General features: G+C 25.8%; 1 protein-coding gene across 9 annotated transcripts in view; it reads right to left on the reverse strand.

The window, feature by feature from the left end:
• LOC107439667 (uncharacterized) overlaps positions 1-18,733 on the reverse strand; it is a 392,882-nt gene that overhangs the window by 122,148 nt on the left and 252,001 nt on the right. For 7 of the 9 annotated variants that reach the window (XM_087168215.1, XM_087168222.1, XM_087168218.1 and 4 more), the window contains 4 exons: positions 16,643-16,831; positions 15,371-15,534; positions 10,580-10,709; positions 2,900-3,268 (listed from right to left, as the gene is read on the reverse strand). The exons of the other annotated variants lie outside the window; for them this stretch is intronic. In XM_087168215.1, coding sequence (XP_087024341.1) covers positions 2,900-3,268; positions 10,580-10,709; positions 15,371-15,534; positions 16,643-16,831 — 852 coding nt within the window. The remainder of the gene's footprint in view (positions 1-2,899; positions 3,269-10,579; positions 10,710-15,370; positions 15,535-16,642; positions 16,832-18,733) is intronic. 9 annotated transcript variants of the gene reach the window in all.

Here is an 18,733-nt window from a genome sequence, read left to right on the forward strand (position 1 = left end):
CTTTTAAGTAATATTTTTCTTTACATAATTATAAATGTTGGTCGAAATAATTTTTAATACAGCAGAAACTGCCTTTTTAGCCTGCAGCAACAAACATTTACACTAATTAAATTAGTTTTCACTGCGACACATATTTAAAATTCGTTTAAAAAAGTATTTTCATTTAAATTCTTTTTTTTTTAGATTTATTATTATTAAAGAAATTTAAAACAATATTAACAAAATTGGTGAAGATTTTCTGAATAAGCGCATTTTTTACAGTCATCTTTGATAGGTTTTCAAAAGATTGTTTTAAAGTTGGAAAAAAATTATCATTGTGAAAAAAGCTTTCAAAATTATAACATTACTTGCTGTTCAATAAAAGAAAAAAAAATTGTATACTAAACGTATTTCTCATTCCTAAGACAAAAATTAAGTATTTTTCGCTATGCAAAAAAGACTAAAAATTTAGTTTCACCATTTGAAAATAATTAAAAAGCTTTAAAATTGTTTCCCTCGTTGTAAGATTCCCTCGGAAAAAGTTTTATTGAAGTACAGAACACTAAAATACACCTTATTTTTCGTTAGTTATAAGTAACATCTCAACAAATGAAACTTAAAGCGTATCCTATTTGATTTGAAATTTTTATAAGAAATAAAACATTAAAAATTATGCGTGGATAATTTAACTGTTATTTGCTTGGCTATTTGATGAATGTAAAAATTGAAAATTATTTTTGCGACGATAATATGAAATTTAACGTTAAAAGTAGAATAATTTAACTGGCAAATGCAAAAAAAAATAATAACGTTCATTAAAAGCAATCAAGTCAATGTTTATCTTGATTCAGGAAAATATAAGCAAATTTCTGTATCATGGAAATGAAATGTTAACCATAAGAGTAACTTTTGCATTCCCAAATTATGTCTAGATTTCAAAGTTAATTGATGGATTAAAATAAATTTTCAAAATTTCTGAGAGGTAAGGTCAATATAAAAATTCTTTTTTAAGAGAAATTAACGCATTTAAATTTTTGTATGCATTTTAAAATCTGAAATAAGAATTAAAAATGTTGCATTATATATTTTATTTTATGATTTATGTCAAATAGATATAAATTATTAAACAGATAATGAAAGCTAAATAGTATAATTTAATTAAAAGTATAAAGATTTTAACGATATTTAGTACTACAAAGTAAAATTTGAATTTCTTATTTGGAAAACTTTTCTAATTAGTTACGGTTAGTAAAAGTAATCAATAAAATATCATTCTTTATTATATTATGATTACAAATATATAGAAGTTTATCTTTTCATAATTAATATTCAAAACAAATATCAAAGTATGTGCTGGCATATAGTATAACTTTATACTATAACTTAAAATATTATTTCATAACTTTTTATTAAGAAATTAATGTGGTTTTTTAACCAAATTTAAAAAAAAGTATTTTGTTTAACATCATTATAAAGTAAATTAATACAAAAATTAGACTTTAATTTTTAAAAATACGGATATTTTTTCAGATTAAATAAAATGATTTATAAAGAATAATTATACTCATGATTAAATCTTCATATTTAAATCCCATGATTACATCTTAAAACTCTATGCCATTCTTAATAAAAAGTGTTTAGATGGCGTGATATAGTATGGTTGAGTTTATTTTGTTGTTGACCTAAATAGAAATACATAACGAGAATAAGTTATTATTTGTTCTCTGTTAATAATGAAAGAGCAATTTATTCATGTGCATCTATGCATGTTTATGCGAATGCTTTCATCGCATTTACAAAAGGAGTATTCATGTAACTTAAAACCTATTCAGAATTTCCCTCACTTTATAAGAACAGAAGCTGCATTCGAACAAGCAACAACCTTGAGAACAGTAGGAGGAAATAACTAATGATGTAAACTTGAATAACTTCAACTATTACTAATGAAGAGTGACGCAAAAATGACACAAAAACGAAAATCTTTCTGCAGGAATCACCCGGCATCCAGGGGATTTGAGTCAGAGCAGTGGGATATAGATAGCGAATCAGCCCTGCCTCTAATTTTAACTTCCCTCACACCGCTTTCAAGCAGAGCGCCCAAATGACGTCATGGGACAGACGTTTTTTATTTTTGGAACTTGTCCTGAAAAGGGCATGAAAAAGCTTCTTTTCTGCCGAGGAAGGATCGAGCACAGTCGCGTTGAACCATTTCGAGATATGGGATTTTTCTGTTCAGGAGTAGGTAGTCCAATCGTTGAATCCCATCGAAGATAGCGCAGCGCGCCACGTTTAAAACTGTTACTCAAAAGATGTTGTTTTGTTAGTGATTTCACGCTGAGCAGTTACCGCTGAATTTCATCGTAGATATCCCAGCAGTTTGTTTCGGGAGGATTGCAGAGATTGGTGAAGATTTTAAGCAACTGGATTCAGAGTTCGTGTTGGAATCAGAATTGGATTCAAAACAAATGCTATTCGGATGTGGTTTAGGAAAACTACTATACTATTAGTGACACGTTGAATTGGATTTTTGTGCAACAGGATTATGACAAGGAACTGCACGATGTCAACGGCAATTACAGTTAACTACTGCTTGAACACTCTAACAAATTGATTATAAATTATGTGGTGATTTACAACGCTCATCAACAGATGGTATCCACAATAATGTGACTTATATTTTTCAAAGCTATTATATACAGTCTGCTTTTCACAATTTTATTCAAAAGATGGAATCATACGCTTTGCTACCGAAAAAAAAAAATTTCTCTCATATTTTGTAAGAAGATGAAACTGATTATTTACTGTTATCTTACACTTAAACTGTTTTGATCAGGACAATTAAGTTTGAAATAATGGAATGTCTTTGAATGAAGTAGATTTATGACTGACAATGAGATAAGTGAACTGGGACATTACATACCTTGGACTGTGACTCTGGCAGATGTAACTGCCTCTCCTAAAGGATTGACAGCTGTGCAAGTGTAGGTGTTTGGCCCAATCAAGCCAACATTGGATATCTCGAGTGTGCTGGTCTGGTCCTTGGTGATAATTTTGTACAGGCGAGAGGAATGGAGCGGTGCACCTTCTTTGTACCAGGTAAGTTTTGGAGTTGGTTGACCTGTTACTTTGCATTCCAAAACTGTCTTTTGATTTTCTTGAACAGTTTGGGATTTAGGTTGCTTCACAAACTTAGGAGGAGTTTGTTTTTCTTCCGGTTGTTTCGGTTGTTGCTGCTGTTTTTTTGGTGCTTTATCTTTAGATGGCACTTCTTCTTTAATCGGAGATTTTCCTAGAATTAGACATAATTTATTTCATTTGTTGAAAATATTTAAATTATATTTATTAATTTGACTTTTTTAAATTTAATTTTCTGACGAAAAAGTTCATCACGAAGAGAAATACCAATGAAGTTTTATGTTTTAATTTTATTGCACATTTTGCTTTAAAATTTATTATCTGATTTATTAGCCTAGTATGTTTTATATTAAATAACTATAATAAAATTATAGAAAATTGCAAGAATAATACGTTTTCAAATTTTTGCAGCATGTTAAGATTGATTTTTCTAAAACTTGTTTATTTCTTAATTAAACAAAGATAGAAGAATATAACGCATTACAAAGTAATGATATTCCAAATTAGGTAATAGAACAAATGCCTTAATTATATTTTTCCTAAACAGCAGAAAACTCGTTCATTTAGTTTAAAAAATAGTTTTATGAGTTTGATATTTTGAAAAAGTGCGAAAAAAATTTATAAAAAACTTTAAATATTAATAAGAGGTTAAAAACATTATTTCAGGCTTTACTTTATTTACAACTTGCTTATTAGTTAATTAAGCAAATTAATTTTAAGATTTGTTTTGTTTTATTGAATTATTATTTGTATTCATTAGGATCAGTATCAAAATATAAATAAAAAAATTATAACGCATTTAATGACAGAAATTGATGTCTTAAATAAGTTAACCATTAATTTTTATGTACTATACCTCAAAAAGATAAACAATATATATATAACTTTTTTTTACAATTTGTATTTTTTACAAAAATTAGTAATTGTAAACATTGTAGCACCTAACAAATAAGTTTTAAAAAATGCAAATTCCCCTTGAATGTTAGAAAATTGACCAAATGTTTTGACATAATTATCGTAAAATCCAAATAATGCACAGTTTCTGGCAATAAAAATGCAAATAAATAAATTTTCAACAAAATATGCTAAATTCTTTATTGTAACATAGTCGATTTTATTTAATAGCATTAGTATTTTAAAGCATAATTTTATTTTGATATCCTCAATATTTTAAGCAATAATTTTATTTTAATATCTTTATTATTTTAGGTATAATTTTATTTTAATACAATATAATTTATGTCAATATTATAACTTAATTTATGTAAATTATCTAACTTTTCACATTTTAGTTATTTTAAAATACACGTAAGTTTGAATGTTCAATAATAATGTTAAAAAACCAATAATTCAATTCACTTTCTTATTGTAAGAAAAATATTACCTCTCTATTTCTTTCATTAGCGGAAATATTTAACAGTTTATAAAATTTTGAATAACAGGCAAAACGTTCAATGAAATACATATTTTAATATGGCATTTAATAAAAATAAAACTTTCGTGTAAATAAGAAAATTGCTTAATATAAAAATATTCAGTATTACTAAGACAGAATTTTATTTTTTTATTATTGTTTATGTAAAATATTTAGTTGAAACAATATTTTTCATAAATTAGAGAGAACGATAACAAGTCAGTGGAAATCGATATAAATCTTTAAAAATATATTCTTAATATTTAATAATAATTTTGTTTTTGAAATATATAAATTTTAAATTCAGTATCAAATAAACACATAATAATTGGCAAAAAACTATGTTCAATTTCTTTTGAAAAATAATAATGATAAGCTAAAATTTTAGTTATAGCGTCTTATCAACTCTAGTTTCACACATTTAAGAACTAAGACTAACTAAAACAGAAAGATAAACATAAGATAATGAATCACTGGAATCTTAAAAAAAGTAGAAATTGGGGTCGACATTTTTAACAGTTTCAACGGTTTTAACTCAAAAGAATGAAAGTAGAGCAGATCTAATCTTTCAAACACACGTGAAATCAGACACTCAAAATAGCTTTGTTAACACTGGCACTCTATCAAAACCTGAACAGTAAGTCTATTGTTTAATCAAGACGAAGCGTGATATAATCTTTTTTATTTTGTCAACATGCCATGATACGGTCTGCAATTTTAACTAATTTATCAAGATAAGAATGAGAAATTCGGTTAAGTTTAAATTTGATTGTCCCTAATCCATGGTAATTTTAGAGAATGATTTGATTCGAGTGCTCCGCGATCAAGAACTTAACTTGCCGACCGAATTTAATTGCTCAATATTACCGTAATGATCTATATTTATAACACAATGTTATATTAATATAACTATTTAGATTAATAATTGAATTATTAACTTGTGTGATATACATGTAGGAAATGAGAAATAATTTTTAAAATAATGCATCTGATAATGCGTCTGATAATGAAGGATCATAGCAGACTGTACAATTGAACATAATTGTACGATAAGTATACTACATTTGAAATTGTTATACTAAAAATGTATTGTATTTTACTTATTCACGAAACTAAGTGTCAGGTATTATACAATCCTGCAAACTCATAAAAACACTATTTGAAATGCTTCTTTGAAATTTAACTATTTTTTACAGTATAATTTAACTAATTTTTGCAGCATAGTTAATACTATTCAATATTTTAGTATAAATAATATGAGCAGATTTTATTACTTTAACAAAGGATATTTAGGCAAATAAATTCATGTAAAAATCATCAGTTATGAATTAAAACATAATTTATACTAAAAAAAGCTGTACAATAATGCATTCCTTCAGACAAAATTCTAACTGTCAAATTAATTTTAATCATTAAATTTAAAATATTTTAATTCTTGATTATTTAGATGTTTTAGTTTAAACAACGTAGAAATTTTTTTAATTTATCTAAATACATTCAAATACAGAAATTTATAAAAAAGAATATATATTTTTCAAAAATAGGATTTATACTATAAAAACTGAATAGTAAAATATTAAATTCTTCCGAATAAAATTCGACCAATTAAGTTAATTTTACTATTTCATTCTCTTATTTTAAAGATAGAAATCTGATTTACAGAAAACTTAAATGAGCATACTGAAAAATTACGATTTGGTTACAACAAACAACTCAAGTTAAAAATCGTAATTATTTTCAAGTACGTATAATAATAATCAAATAATTTGCATGCACTAAAATAATATTAATTTTTAATTTTATAACAATTTCAATATGCTTACAAAGGTAAGGCAACAAGTAATTCTAAAAAAATTACAAGAACAATACGCTTAAATTATTTCAATGCGCAGTAAATAGAGAAGGATTACTAGTTAATTAATTACTTATTTGGTTTGTTTAACATTAACAATAATTCTGGGGTTTTATTTCATTTCAGCTCAACTAAAGTTCAAGGAGGAAAGTGCCTTCATTAATGATTCAAATAAAAAATCAGAGGTAAGTAGAAATAATTGTATTGTACGTGAAATTAAAAATTATTTAAAAATTAATATTAATTTCAACTACTTTTGGAAAGCTATTTATTTCATTTGAATGAATAAACAACAGTAAAATTTTCATTTTAAAGTCTTTACTTAAAAGTATTTATCATTGCATTAATTTAAGTTGAAATTTAATTAAATTATAATATTTAATAAATCAAATTTTCAATAATAGTTTTAATTTTTAATTAATTATATTGTTAAATTAACTAAATAAAATTTTAAAACCTATTGCACTGTCAAATATTTTTAGTGATTTGAAAAACCAATAAATATTAAAACTCATTCCTAAATCTTTCCTAATTTCAAAGTATTAGTTTTTTAAAAAAAAAAAAATATTATAGTGATTTTAAGTACTGAAATAACCGATTAGACTTTCAATTTTGTTCAAATATTTAACTATTTTAAAACTTTATACATATATTGTGCATTGAAAATATGGAAAATGAATTAAGTCTGAGCTGACATGAGTGTATATATCTGTTCTTTTAATCATGTAAAGTGCATATTGAATAATAAAGAAATCTTTGATATATTTTAGTTTTGTTTCTTGTTTGTCTTGTTTTAACATTTAAAATTATGAACAACAAAAGCAATGAACGCAACAATGGAAATACGATACATATATTTAATATTTGTTTTAGAAAATAATAGTTATTGATATTCTTTTTCTTCATTTTAACACGTTTTTTTCGTGTGAGTTAATTTTTTCCCCTTTTTTGGTAATTTTGAATAAACATTATGAAAACAATATCAAGGAAAATCAGAGAAGAAATTAGTTCATGGAATAATTTTTTTTCCTGATATATTGTACAATTTATTTATATGTCATAAATATGATACAACTTAAAATTCTTTAAAATTTAAATTCCGAGCTCATTTTAAGTCATACTTTGAAATAAAAAATGAATTAAACAAATTCATATTTATTATCTGGGATGGAAATTATCAAATTATTTGTCGACCTTTACGACTAAAATACAGTTTAAAATTTCATTTTACTATAAATCACTGACAAATTTTTTAACAAAATAAATACTATCAAGTATGCGTCACAATACTATCAAGTATGCGTCACATCAATTTTTAAATTGTGTAAGTGGTAATTTTTTTCTGGGATTAGAGCATAAAACTAAATGATACACTCGATATATATAATAATAAGAATTTAAAAATATTTAGATGATATTGAAGCATTAAAAAATTTCAAGTATGACTATCATGAACCATCGAAAACTATTAAAATATGCTTATTTAAAGACTATAAACTGATAAAAAAGACTGTTAAAATAAATTGTTCTGGTAACTGAAACAAACACATAATAACTGGTAAGTTTGTATTTTTTTACCCTAAAATAAAAATAATTTTTTCATACTGTTAATTTTAGAAACAGAAGAAAATTTTTAAACAGAGAATCTTAAACAGAATTATTAATGATTAAAATAGTTTAAAACAATCTTTTGATACAAGTCTCTTAGGTTTATACTAAATATAAATCTAACTAAGTCAAAATTATAAATGTTTAATAATACTTTAGATATTTCGTATTCGTTGAATGATTAGCGAACAAACATTCTAATTATGAGAAAATTGGTTAAAACAATCGAAAATTAATAATGTAACTATATCGACAAAAGAACTCTATTTTACTTTCTCAAGTGAGTCATAATTATACAATATAGAGGTATAAATATAATCTTTCACTTTTAATTAAATCTCATACATAATATAGAATGTAAGCTATTTTTGTAAAATTATTTAACGAAATAAAATGTCTCCTACCTAGTATAACTATGCAGTAAGCCAGTAATGTTTTTTCTTCTTATTTTCTACATGGCATAATTTGAATATTTATTTGCGAATTTTTAAATATCATGATTTACATGGTATGATATTTTCTCTCACTTTCAACGGCGTTAATTTATATTTCAGTGAAATTAAAATCGTATGTGGTTTCTTTTTTTATACACCTTTAGTTTTTAAACTATTTATAAAACCAGCTTTTCTGTAGATTTTTTTCACCACTGTTCACTTTTTTGGCACAAATTTTACATTTTTACAAATTATTAAATATTACTATGATTTTTACTTGTAATGATCTTCACATTACCATGATCTTCACATTTTAATGCAGAATAATCCATAATTCTATTATTCACCAAAAGATTATTTTTCTTTCACTAAGTATGCACTCAAAATATAAATGCATCTGTATCATTTTCATAGAATTATTAAAATCAAGATGACGACTAAACATCAAAGGACGTTTTGCTAGACCTGTTGCCATAAATAACGTACAAAACATAAAACATCACAAATCATAAATTATATGCAAAAAAAGCTAGAAATAATGACAGAATCAGTAAAATGTTCTGTAAAATTCAAATTTTAATAGCAGTTCTTCGTTGTACAATACAATAACAGCAGGTTTGAGAACGACAACATTTAATAAAATCTTGACATCAAAACATGAAACAAATTATAAGTCCTACAAATTTCTTTTTAAAAATAATTTCTACAATTTATGGTTTTTGTTGGACATCGTAGTTTGCAAACGAAATTCGAAACTTCTTTTCCAAGAACCATAATTGGCAAGAAGCCTGAGTCTATTTTTAGCACAACCGGTGAGTGAGGATTCGAAGATGGCCGGGAGTTCTGGTAAGCTTCACGAGCTATCTTCTTCTGCAGCATTTTGACAAGCATTCATTTTTTTTTCAACACTAGCGTTTTTTGTTTTTGTTTTGACAACATAGATTTAGCTTGACAATCAAAACATTAGTACAACAAATTTGCTCCCAAACGAAAGTATTTTTTTTATCGCTTTCGCAAAAGCAAAAATAAAGAAGCAATCACCTTGATCCTTATTAGTGAAATAACATTTTAACCCTTTGAAGCAGATGGGACAGCGGTGCCTCTTTTATATATTTTTTCTATTTTAGTATTTTCATAAAAATAAAAAAAAGTCCACTAGTGACTAAAAATGTTAAACTATCAGAATTATATTTGTATTAAAATATAAAATCCAAAAAATGTAGTTCGAAAAAAAAAAGGTTTTTTTTATATTCGAAAATTTATTAATCACTGATTTTGAAATTTGAAGAAATTTCAATGATGAAATGATGTTTAGCTTAGATATAAATTACTTCAAATTTGAATAATTATTGTTTGGAAGAGAGCCGTGTTTGGAAAATTTTACCTTTAACGTAGAAAAAGACACCGGTGTTTCATGATTTGTTTCATGATTTGAATCATAAATTGTTAAAATTCTAAATATAAAATTTTTCACTTATTTTGATCTAAATTAATGCAAATAAAGAAAAATATGGTTATTGAAAATTCTGCGTCAAAGGGTTAATGCATATATAGATACGTACGAATTTTTCCTTAAAAAAATTATAAAAATACTAAAGGTTTTATGGATAATAAGAATTTTATAGCAATTGAAATTTTAATTAATTAAGATGAAAACATTCTTTCAAATCAAATACTAAAGAGCGCTATGTTAGTGTTACTAAAACAACATAAATTCAAATCATGTGAGCGATGCTGTTTAAAAAAAAAACAAAATACATTTACCTTCAGAAAAAATGTAATTTAAATAATAATAATAAAAAAAATCTTGAGAAAATTTCTGTAGAAAAAGTCCTCCAAATTAATATTACAAAAAAAATTACTGTAATTTTATTTTAAATGTTCCAATAAACCCTATGTATATAAAAACTGATAATCAACAGAATATAAAGTAATTGAATATATAACAGCACATTTGAGTTAAAATTGTCAAAGCTGATTTGAAAAAGTATGCAAACGTTAATATTTGCCTTATAAACCAACACACGCTTTATGATTGCGACAAAAACAAATAATGCTTCATAAATATATACAGTTTAAAAGTAATTTTTGATTTAATTTTAAAGGGGCGTAAAAATAGAGAAGGGAAATCGATGGATGCACAGTCCTAACGCTTACTTTCAATTGTCAAGCGTGCAGATGTTTCAGATTGACCACTAGCATTGGTGGCCCGGCAAGTATAAACACCTTCGTCCTCCCGATATGTTTGCTTTATTACCAAAGAACACGATCCTCCGTCTTGGAACATCTGTAAAAAAAAACGCGTAATCAAATATCATTGTAGAACATATATTTTAGTTGTACCTAAATCTTTGTAAGAATAATATATTTTACCGTGCTAAAACACATAAACTTATACTGTTTGATTAAAAAAAAGCTATAATAAATTCAAATTTAAACATGAAATATTCTGGAGTATAAGGAAAAAGTGGCATAATTTAAAAATCAAGAATGCAAAAAGCATACATATTTTTATCACTATCGCGTCACAAATAATAATAATAATAAAAGAAGCAAAAACAAGGTTGCTCATCTTCAGCGCTGCAGCTCATCTATCCAGATCTTTAGCTTCATTTCTGCTGTCTCTCGTCTCCTAATATCGCGTAACTAAGACAGGAGGCGGACTTGCTAATTACTTAGATGCGCATTTCATTTATTGATACAGGTATGGTAGACGGCCAAGCTTTTAGCCAGGTGATTCATAGTATTTTATAGTAGCGCACTTCACATGCATAGTATAAAGTTGAGAAGATTAAAAAAAATATTTAAAATTTAGAAAAAGCAACATTTACTTAGTTGTATATTCAATCTAATCTTAATGTAGAGTCACATGCTTGCCTAAAATATAAATATTTAAGGGCTATGGCTACCAGAAAATCTGTCGAAATCTATTTCCAATTTAATTTTTTTTTCAAATATAACACTTAAAAATTAAATTTTAAATTTTCTAGCGATTAAGTTACACTGATTAAAAAGAGTAAAATATATATTTTAAAAGGAAGCCACATAACTAAATGTCTTATCAAACTTTATGTGTCACGTTACTCTAATGCAACTTATCAGTGAAATTATCTATCGAAGAGTAAGTTATGTACTATGTTAATATGTAATAATATGTAGTCCACTAACAAATACTTTAAAATTCATCAGTTTCCCTCAATTTCAGTGATTTTTTTTTCAGTGTTCATGCTTTCAACCACCGGCATCATGCCGCTGAGTTTAAAATGCTTGTGCCAATGGTGCGGTCTACTTGACCGTTTAAATTAACAATACAAACTGATATGCAACAATCTGAAACAGATTAAAGTTGCCAGTGGTGACAATTCATAGATGTACAGTGTAAAAAATTCCGAATTAAATTGCGGTAAAATTCTACGAAATAAAAAATCTGAAGTACGTAATTTTTACAGCAATGTAATTAAATAAATATTGCACTTCGTACTTGGTATTTTAATTCACGTCACACTAGAGCTGCAAATAAATATATATGGTAAAAATGGTTTTTACGGTTGATTTTATTTCATTTACACATTTGAGTTAAGTTGATTTACGATATGCTATATTACCTTTAGGAAACTAAATCTATTTAAATAAAAAGAAACTTTGGATTTTAAAAAAATGTGTAATTTTTCATCTAGGGAGAAATGCCAATAAAAAATAATCAGTGCATTTCTATAATAATTATACACTGAGTAAAAAAGTATGTTCAAATTTACCAGACTCTGGTTAAATTTATCATGTTCTTGGCTCTATGGTAACGCTAAATAGCTGAGTAAATTTCACCGAAGAGCTTTGATAATTATTTTGATAAAATTAACAATAACTGTTTCATAATGTGTGATAAAATTTGGTAAATGTCTTAAAATTATCCCAATACCTTAGAGCCTACTAAACCATGTAATAATGCCGAGCTTGATAACTTATCAAGATACAATTTATTCGGTTAAATTTCTTTTTCAGTTTTATATTTTTCACTAAATGTACAATATTAAGAACTTTAATTCAAAAAACCAGGAATCAAACTCTAGTAAGTTTCTAGTAAATCGTAACCTATGAAAGACAAAACTATTAAATGAATGGTTTAAATTGCGCATATTTTATTTTCTTAACATAAATTAATTTTTTTAACCAAAAATTTCATTACTGTAACGGTTTGTTACTTTACCAGAATTTTTTACTCCGTGTTTACAACTTTCACTGAAATTGCTAAAGGTTAGCTAATTTATGTAATAAGATTTTCGTATTATTTAAACACTAACCAAACTAATTATAATTTTATTAACTATTCTAGATTTAGATATTTGGAAAAAAATAGGAGGAAATTAATCCAAACAAAATCTCGGTTTGAGCCGACCGAACTGTGTAGGGGTCAGGGAAATGACATTGCATCAAAAAGGTTCTAGGTTGGAATCCCCTGCAAGGCAAGGCATTTTATGTACTATCTGTCCTTACTGCGGGAGCAACGTTTTCTCTCCTAACATGGTGCCCCTGAAAGAGTAGCGAACAAATCTACCCTAATATACTAGAATTGACGAAAGTCAACCCAGATGAGCATTGAAATAAAATTCTTTATTTGACCATCTCTATTTTTTTTGAAAGCACATTAATGTTTAGTTTAGGAAAGTTTTTCTATCGCATGTAATTTATTTTAACTTAACTTCCTAAAAGTTTGGTCATTAGACTGCCTTAAAGTGATTGCTGAAAGTTCTGAAATTTTTAATTGCGTCTCCAACTAAAAGTGAATCTTTAATAGTATTTTTTTCGGAAGCATAGTGTTTTCTTTTCGAAAATTTTTCGATTGAATTTAATTTATTTCAATTTAAAACTTTTATTTCAAAAACTTACTATTGACTAAAAAAATAATTTCTAAAAGATTAATTAGTCTTAGAGATTTTAATAATTGATTTAAATTCTTAAGATTTTACATAAGAATTCATTTCAAATGTGTTTAATTTAATAGCGAGCAAAAGGAGTATTGTTAGCATAGCAAACCACATAAGATTGCATAGCAATCTTCGGCGATTGGGCAGCGTCTGAGAACAGCGGGTGGTGACAACTAGCAATAATTAAAATTTAAAATTGATTACGCAGAAGTGCTGCAAAAAAACTTTAAAGAAATATTTTGATAAATGTAACGTGTATGATATATTATACGTTTTAAAAATAATATAGCTAAAGAGATAATAAAGAGTGATTAAAGTTAAAAAACATTTTATAACATATTTATGTTGAAATATATCTGTATGTTCAATAATTCCATCAATTTTTAAAAGTTTAATTTAGTGTATCCTTAAGAGATTCACTTATTTATTTTTATTTATTTAAACAAAAACAATCAATCAAAAAAAAAAATAGTGTGATCAAAATTGTATCAAAATTAAGTAAATTGCTTAAAATAAAACTATTCAGTATAAGAACTGTGATAATAAATTAATAAAAGAAATATAATAAATAGTTTAATAAAAGAAACTTTTGTTGCGAGAGTTTTTTTTTCACAATATGACCATTTTTTCCAAAAGAACGAATTATGAATACAGCAATCAGTATAAGAAAATAATAATGGAAAGAACAGACTCAGATTTTAATAGCAAGAGATTTTTTTATCCAAAAGGGAAAGCTAAATCTAAATGTTCATTAAGATTTAGGTCTTAATCAAAATTCTAAGGAAATTAAGGAATACTTTGCCAAAAACAGACTTAAAGTGGTTATAAAACTTTGGGAAATTGAAAGTCATAGAGATCTATGGATTAAGATCAAGCAAAGATAAGTCATAGGATCAAGCAAAGAATTGAAAAAATAGTTTTCAAAATGAAAAATTGTATTCCTGTAAAAATAGTTGATTAAGAAATGTATAAACATGGTATAATCTACACCAAAAAAAGTGAAATTGGTTCTGAAGGAAAAAATAATTATTAATTAACAACAAAATATTTCAATATTCCCTGTAAATAATAACTTATATTTGCATTTCTGAAATATAAAGCGATATATTTCCTCTAATAATTTATTGCCTGTTACAGATAAGAATGTTTTGAAACAGCCTTATAAATTTTTATGATAGGGTCTACTATTATATTCTTAATTTTGTTTATTAATTTGTTTGCTTTACCATGTCAAAAGTTACTGTAAATTTATTATCAATGCACATTGAGAAAAATAAACAGTAAAGTTATTAACATTTACTAAAATTGCACAGAAAAAAGAAACATCCAGCACGAAGGCAGTTCAGATTTTTTGAGACAGAAAAATTTTTTAGAAATTTTTTAAAGAGACTAAAAGTAATAGCAATGATTTTTTTAATATTTTTTTAAATGTCCAAAACAAAAGAAAAGCCCGAGACAATACCCTGTCCTCATGTCAACAAATTAAAATTACAAGTGAATGCGTACTTACTAACCTACGTTTAGGAAAATGGGAAGAGTTCCAAAATTTAGAAGAGTTTTTGATGGATAATACACCCAAAATTAAAGGCAAACCCGCTTTATTAACCTTAAATTTTAAATAACCTGGCTGGTAATTATTCATCAAAAATACCGCAAGCATTTAAGTTAACCTGGTAACTAAAATATGTTTTGTGGTAAAAGAATAAAGCAGCTTGAAGAGAGTAAGGTTAAAAAATAGATGAAATACTATACTTGTAGTGAATAAAAAGTTAGCCGTTTACATTGTTATGAAAAGAATAAAAGTATTAAAAAAAATTTTATAAAATTATTTAAATATTAAATAATTGCTTTTTCATTTAATTATTATTGGATTAGGAATGATTAAAAAAATTAAATGTCTCAATTGTAAGAAATTTAAAAGCTAGAAAATATGTAATGCTTATACTGACATCACATTATACTTCTAACACGAATTTACCAATTTATTGCGTTTAAAATGATTAAAAATTGAATGGTTAAACGTTACCTGAAAATCACGGCTAGCCTTGACAATTGTTCCTTCTCTAAACCAAGTTATTTTGGGGGTTGGGGTTCCAGTCACCGCAGTTACGAATCGAGCAGGAGATCCTTCAGGTACTGTTAAGTCAGCTAAGGGACTTAATGACGGCGGTACTTCAGTTACTTCAGGAACTATAAAGAAAATATTTTTTTTAATATTCAAATACAATGAATTTGTACATAAGTGATTTCAAGACAATTCACGATTAAACAGAAATAAATTCTGCTTTTAATAAGTTTTGATTTGGGTGAATTTTAAAAGAATTTACAAATAAGCATTTAAAATATGAGCTCCATGATAATAAATACTCAACATGTAGGGTTTCCTGTAGTGACCACCCTAAACGTAAGTGTTCGTAATATAGCTACACCTATTACGGTTCCACAAATTAGCATTTATATTATTTATTATTAGCATTTATTATTTATTATTATTAGCATTTATTATTTATTATTATTAGCAGAAAGAACAAAAACGTATTCGAGATCTGACTAATGATCATTGAGATCAAAAGTGCAAAAAAGTGCTTAAAATAATCTAAAATCAGTCTTATTTCTTAAGAAAACTTAAATTTATAGCTGAATAAATAAATTGCACTGAATGGTGTTCAATAGAAAAAAAATCTCTTTTGGTCAAATAATTCAATTAAAAGATTGATTTTTTATTCAGTTTTAATCTTCTACTCTATGTTTAAAGTCCTTAATGAAAATATTTCTTAAATTTTTCTTAAATATATTGATTTATCTAACAGCTCAATGAAAATTATTATAAATACAATTTGCTCTTTAACCGCCATCTTTAATATGTCTGTTTTAGTAAACTTACTTTTACTTAACTAACTTAGGTTAAAAATTAAAATTTAAGCGAAAAAACAAAACGAAAACGTTATCAAAGTCAGACGAAATATTATTCAGCAAAACGGGTTTGAAAATTTAAAAAAATAGCTTGACTGACAGAGGAAAATAAAAAGAAAGTAATATGAGATTAGAAAAAAAACATCTTTAAGTTTTCCGAGACAAAAAAAAAGCCTTGCTGTTCTCGAAAATGTTTCATCAGATTTTGTTCAGACTTTGATAAAACTAAATATAATTATTATTTTCTTTAAAACTTTTTTAATGAAACGGTTTCTCAAATTATATATTTAGGATGTTAAGTACTGAGCACTCTGTATAGTTAAAAATACTCAACACTAAGAGGAAAAGATAAATGGGATTGTTTTATTATAATGTATTTACTCACCAACAACTTTGAGGTTGGCACTGGTGGATGCTGTTCCTGCAGTGTTGGTTGCAACACACTTGTAAGTTCCTTCATCCTCCGGGAAAGCTTCAGATATACGAAGGGTGTAAACATCATTTTCGACTGACATACGGAAATATCGAGACTGCTTCACTACAATTTCTCCCCTGAACCACTTCACTTGAGGAGCTGGAAAAATAAATCGAAAAAAAAAATTAAAGGAAGGGTATACACAAACTAAAATAGAAAATTCACTTGTTCATAAATTCTTTTGAAAAGATTATAACAAATAAAAAAGTGTTATTTGAGTAATTTAATAATTTACTGACATAACAGTCCGGACATAAACATTTATTTATTTAATGATGTTATAATCTAAGAGGCACTCATTTAAAGAGCTAGGAAAATAAATTGGGAAAAAAATAGCATGAATGAAAGGACATGCAGAAACTAAAATAGAAAATTCGCTCTTTCATTAATTACATATATTCTTTTTAAAAGATTATAAAAAATTTAAAAAAAAATGTTATTTGAGTATTTTAATAATTTCTGACATCAAAGTTCGGAAAAAAACGTTTATTTATTCAATGATGTTATAATCTAGGGGGCACTCACTTGAGGAGCTAGGAATATGAACAGGAAAAAAAAGTATTAAATAAAGGGCATACAAAAACAAAAATAGAAAACTCGCTAGTTCATAAATTAAAACTCTTTTTAAAAGATAATAACAAATTTAAAAAAAATGCCATTTGAGTAATTTAATAATTACTGACATAAAAATCCGGAAACAAATATTTATTTAATGTTATTAACTAGGATTAGCTTTATAATATATTATGATGATTATGATGACTAGGATGATTAGCTTTATAATATATGAATAATGTTATGATTAGCTTTTGAGAGTGTAGTTTAGTCAAAAGAAACTTTATTTCGCTTTATATAACTTTTTTGCTAAATTATTAAGAAAAATATAATTAAAAATATCATCAACATTAATATTGTTTAAAAATAGTGAATAGAGATTAAACTTAAAATTTATTAGTTTATAATCTTATTTAACTAAAATATGAGGGACTTAATAAAAAATAAGTATATTTATGTATGGGTGATTCTTAGGGAACATGACAATTCGAATCAAAAAATTTCTTCAAATTTAAAGTCTTCAAAACAATCTAAATTTTTTTGTATATTTATTTAGTTACATTTATTAATATCTTACAGATAGCAGTTCAGTTTATTGACATTTGATCAAGAAAAAATAAAATAGAAATCCACCATATATTAAATGCCAGGAAAATGACATATTAGCTTAGAATTTTGAAAAAACAGTCATTTTAAGCTATTAGTAAGTAACAAAACCTAAGCCTTTATGTTAGATGGATCATGAATAACTTAAATTAATTCTTTTATCTACTGTAGAAAGAATCAAAAAAGTTTTTGTTGCTGTTATGTACAGAATAAAATTGTATAAAATAATCAATCATTAAATAAATAAATAACTTTGATTACATTCAATCTTATTACAGTCATACATAAACTTGGTATTAGGTTAATATTTGCTTTCCCTCTTTACAGTATTAGCAGTTAAAAAAAATTTCTGGTAACACTTCAATGACCTGGCATTCATAAGCCAGGAAAATGACAACCAGGATAATGACAAATTCGTCCTTTTATAGCATATAACTTTACTTCAATTTAATATTTTGGCCTAAGACGTTTATATTCTGCAGAAAACAACAGAATTTCTTAAAATAATTCAGATAAATCTATGTAGATTATGAACCAGAAAGTTGGTTCTTTATTCATGCAACAAGACATGTTCAGATAGGAGGGTATTTAATCAATCTATTAACATAAGTTATTGATTGCTGGCTCTATCTATTTTGTTTATAAACCACTAAATAAAAGTAGCCAGGAAAATGAAAGATTTTCTTGGGACAAACAAATTATTCACAGAAAAAAATTATTTTAAACAAGGTTTTTGTAAATACCCTCTGCCTAATTCTACGAATGCTTATACTGGCTAAGATAAAAAAAGATTAGATATTGAAAAATTTATGGAAGTTTTGAAGATAGTTATTATTGGAA

This window comes from Parasteatoda tepidariorum, chromosome 7 (genome assembly GCF_982258835.1).
Source record: "Parasteatoda tepidariorum strain Cologne lab strain chromosome 7, Ptep-v5.0, whole genome shotgun sequence".
Lineage (NCBI taxonomy): Eukaryota > Metazoa > Arthropoda > Arachnida > Araneae > Theridiidae > Parasteatoda > Parasteatoda tepidariorum.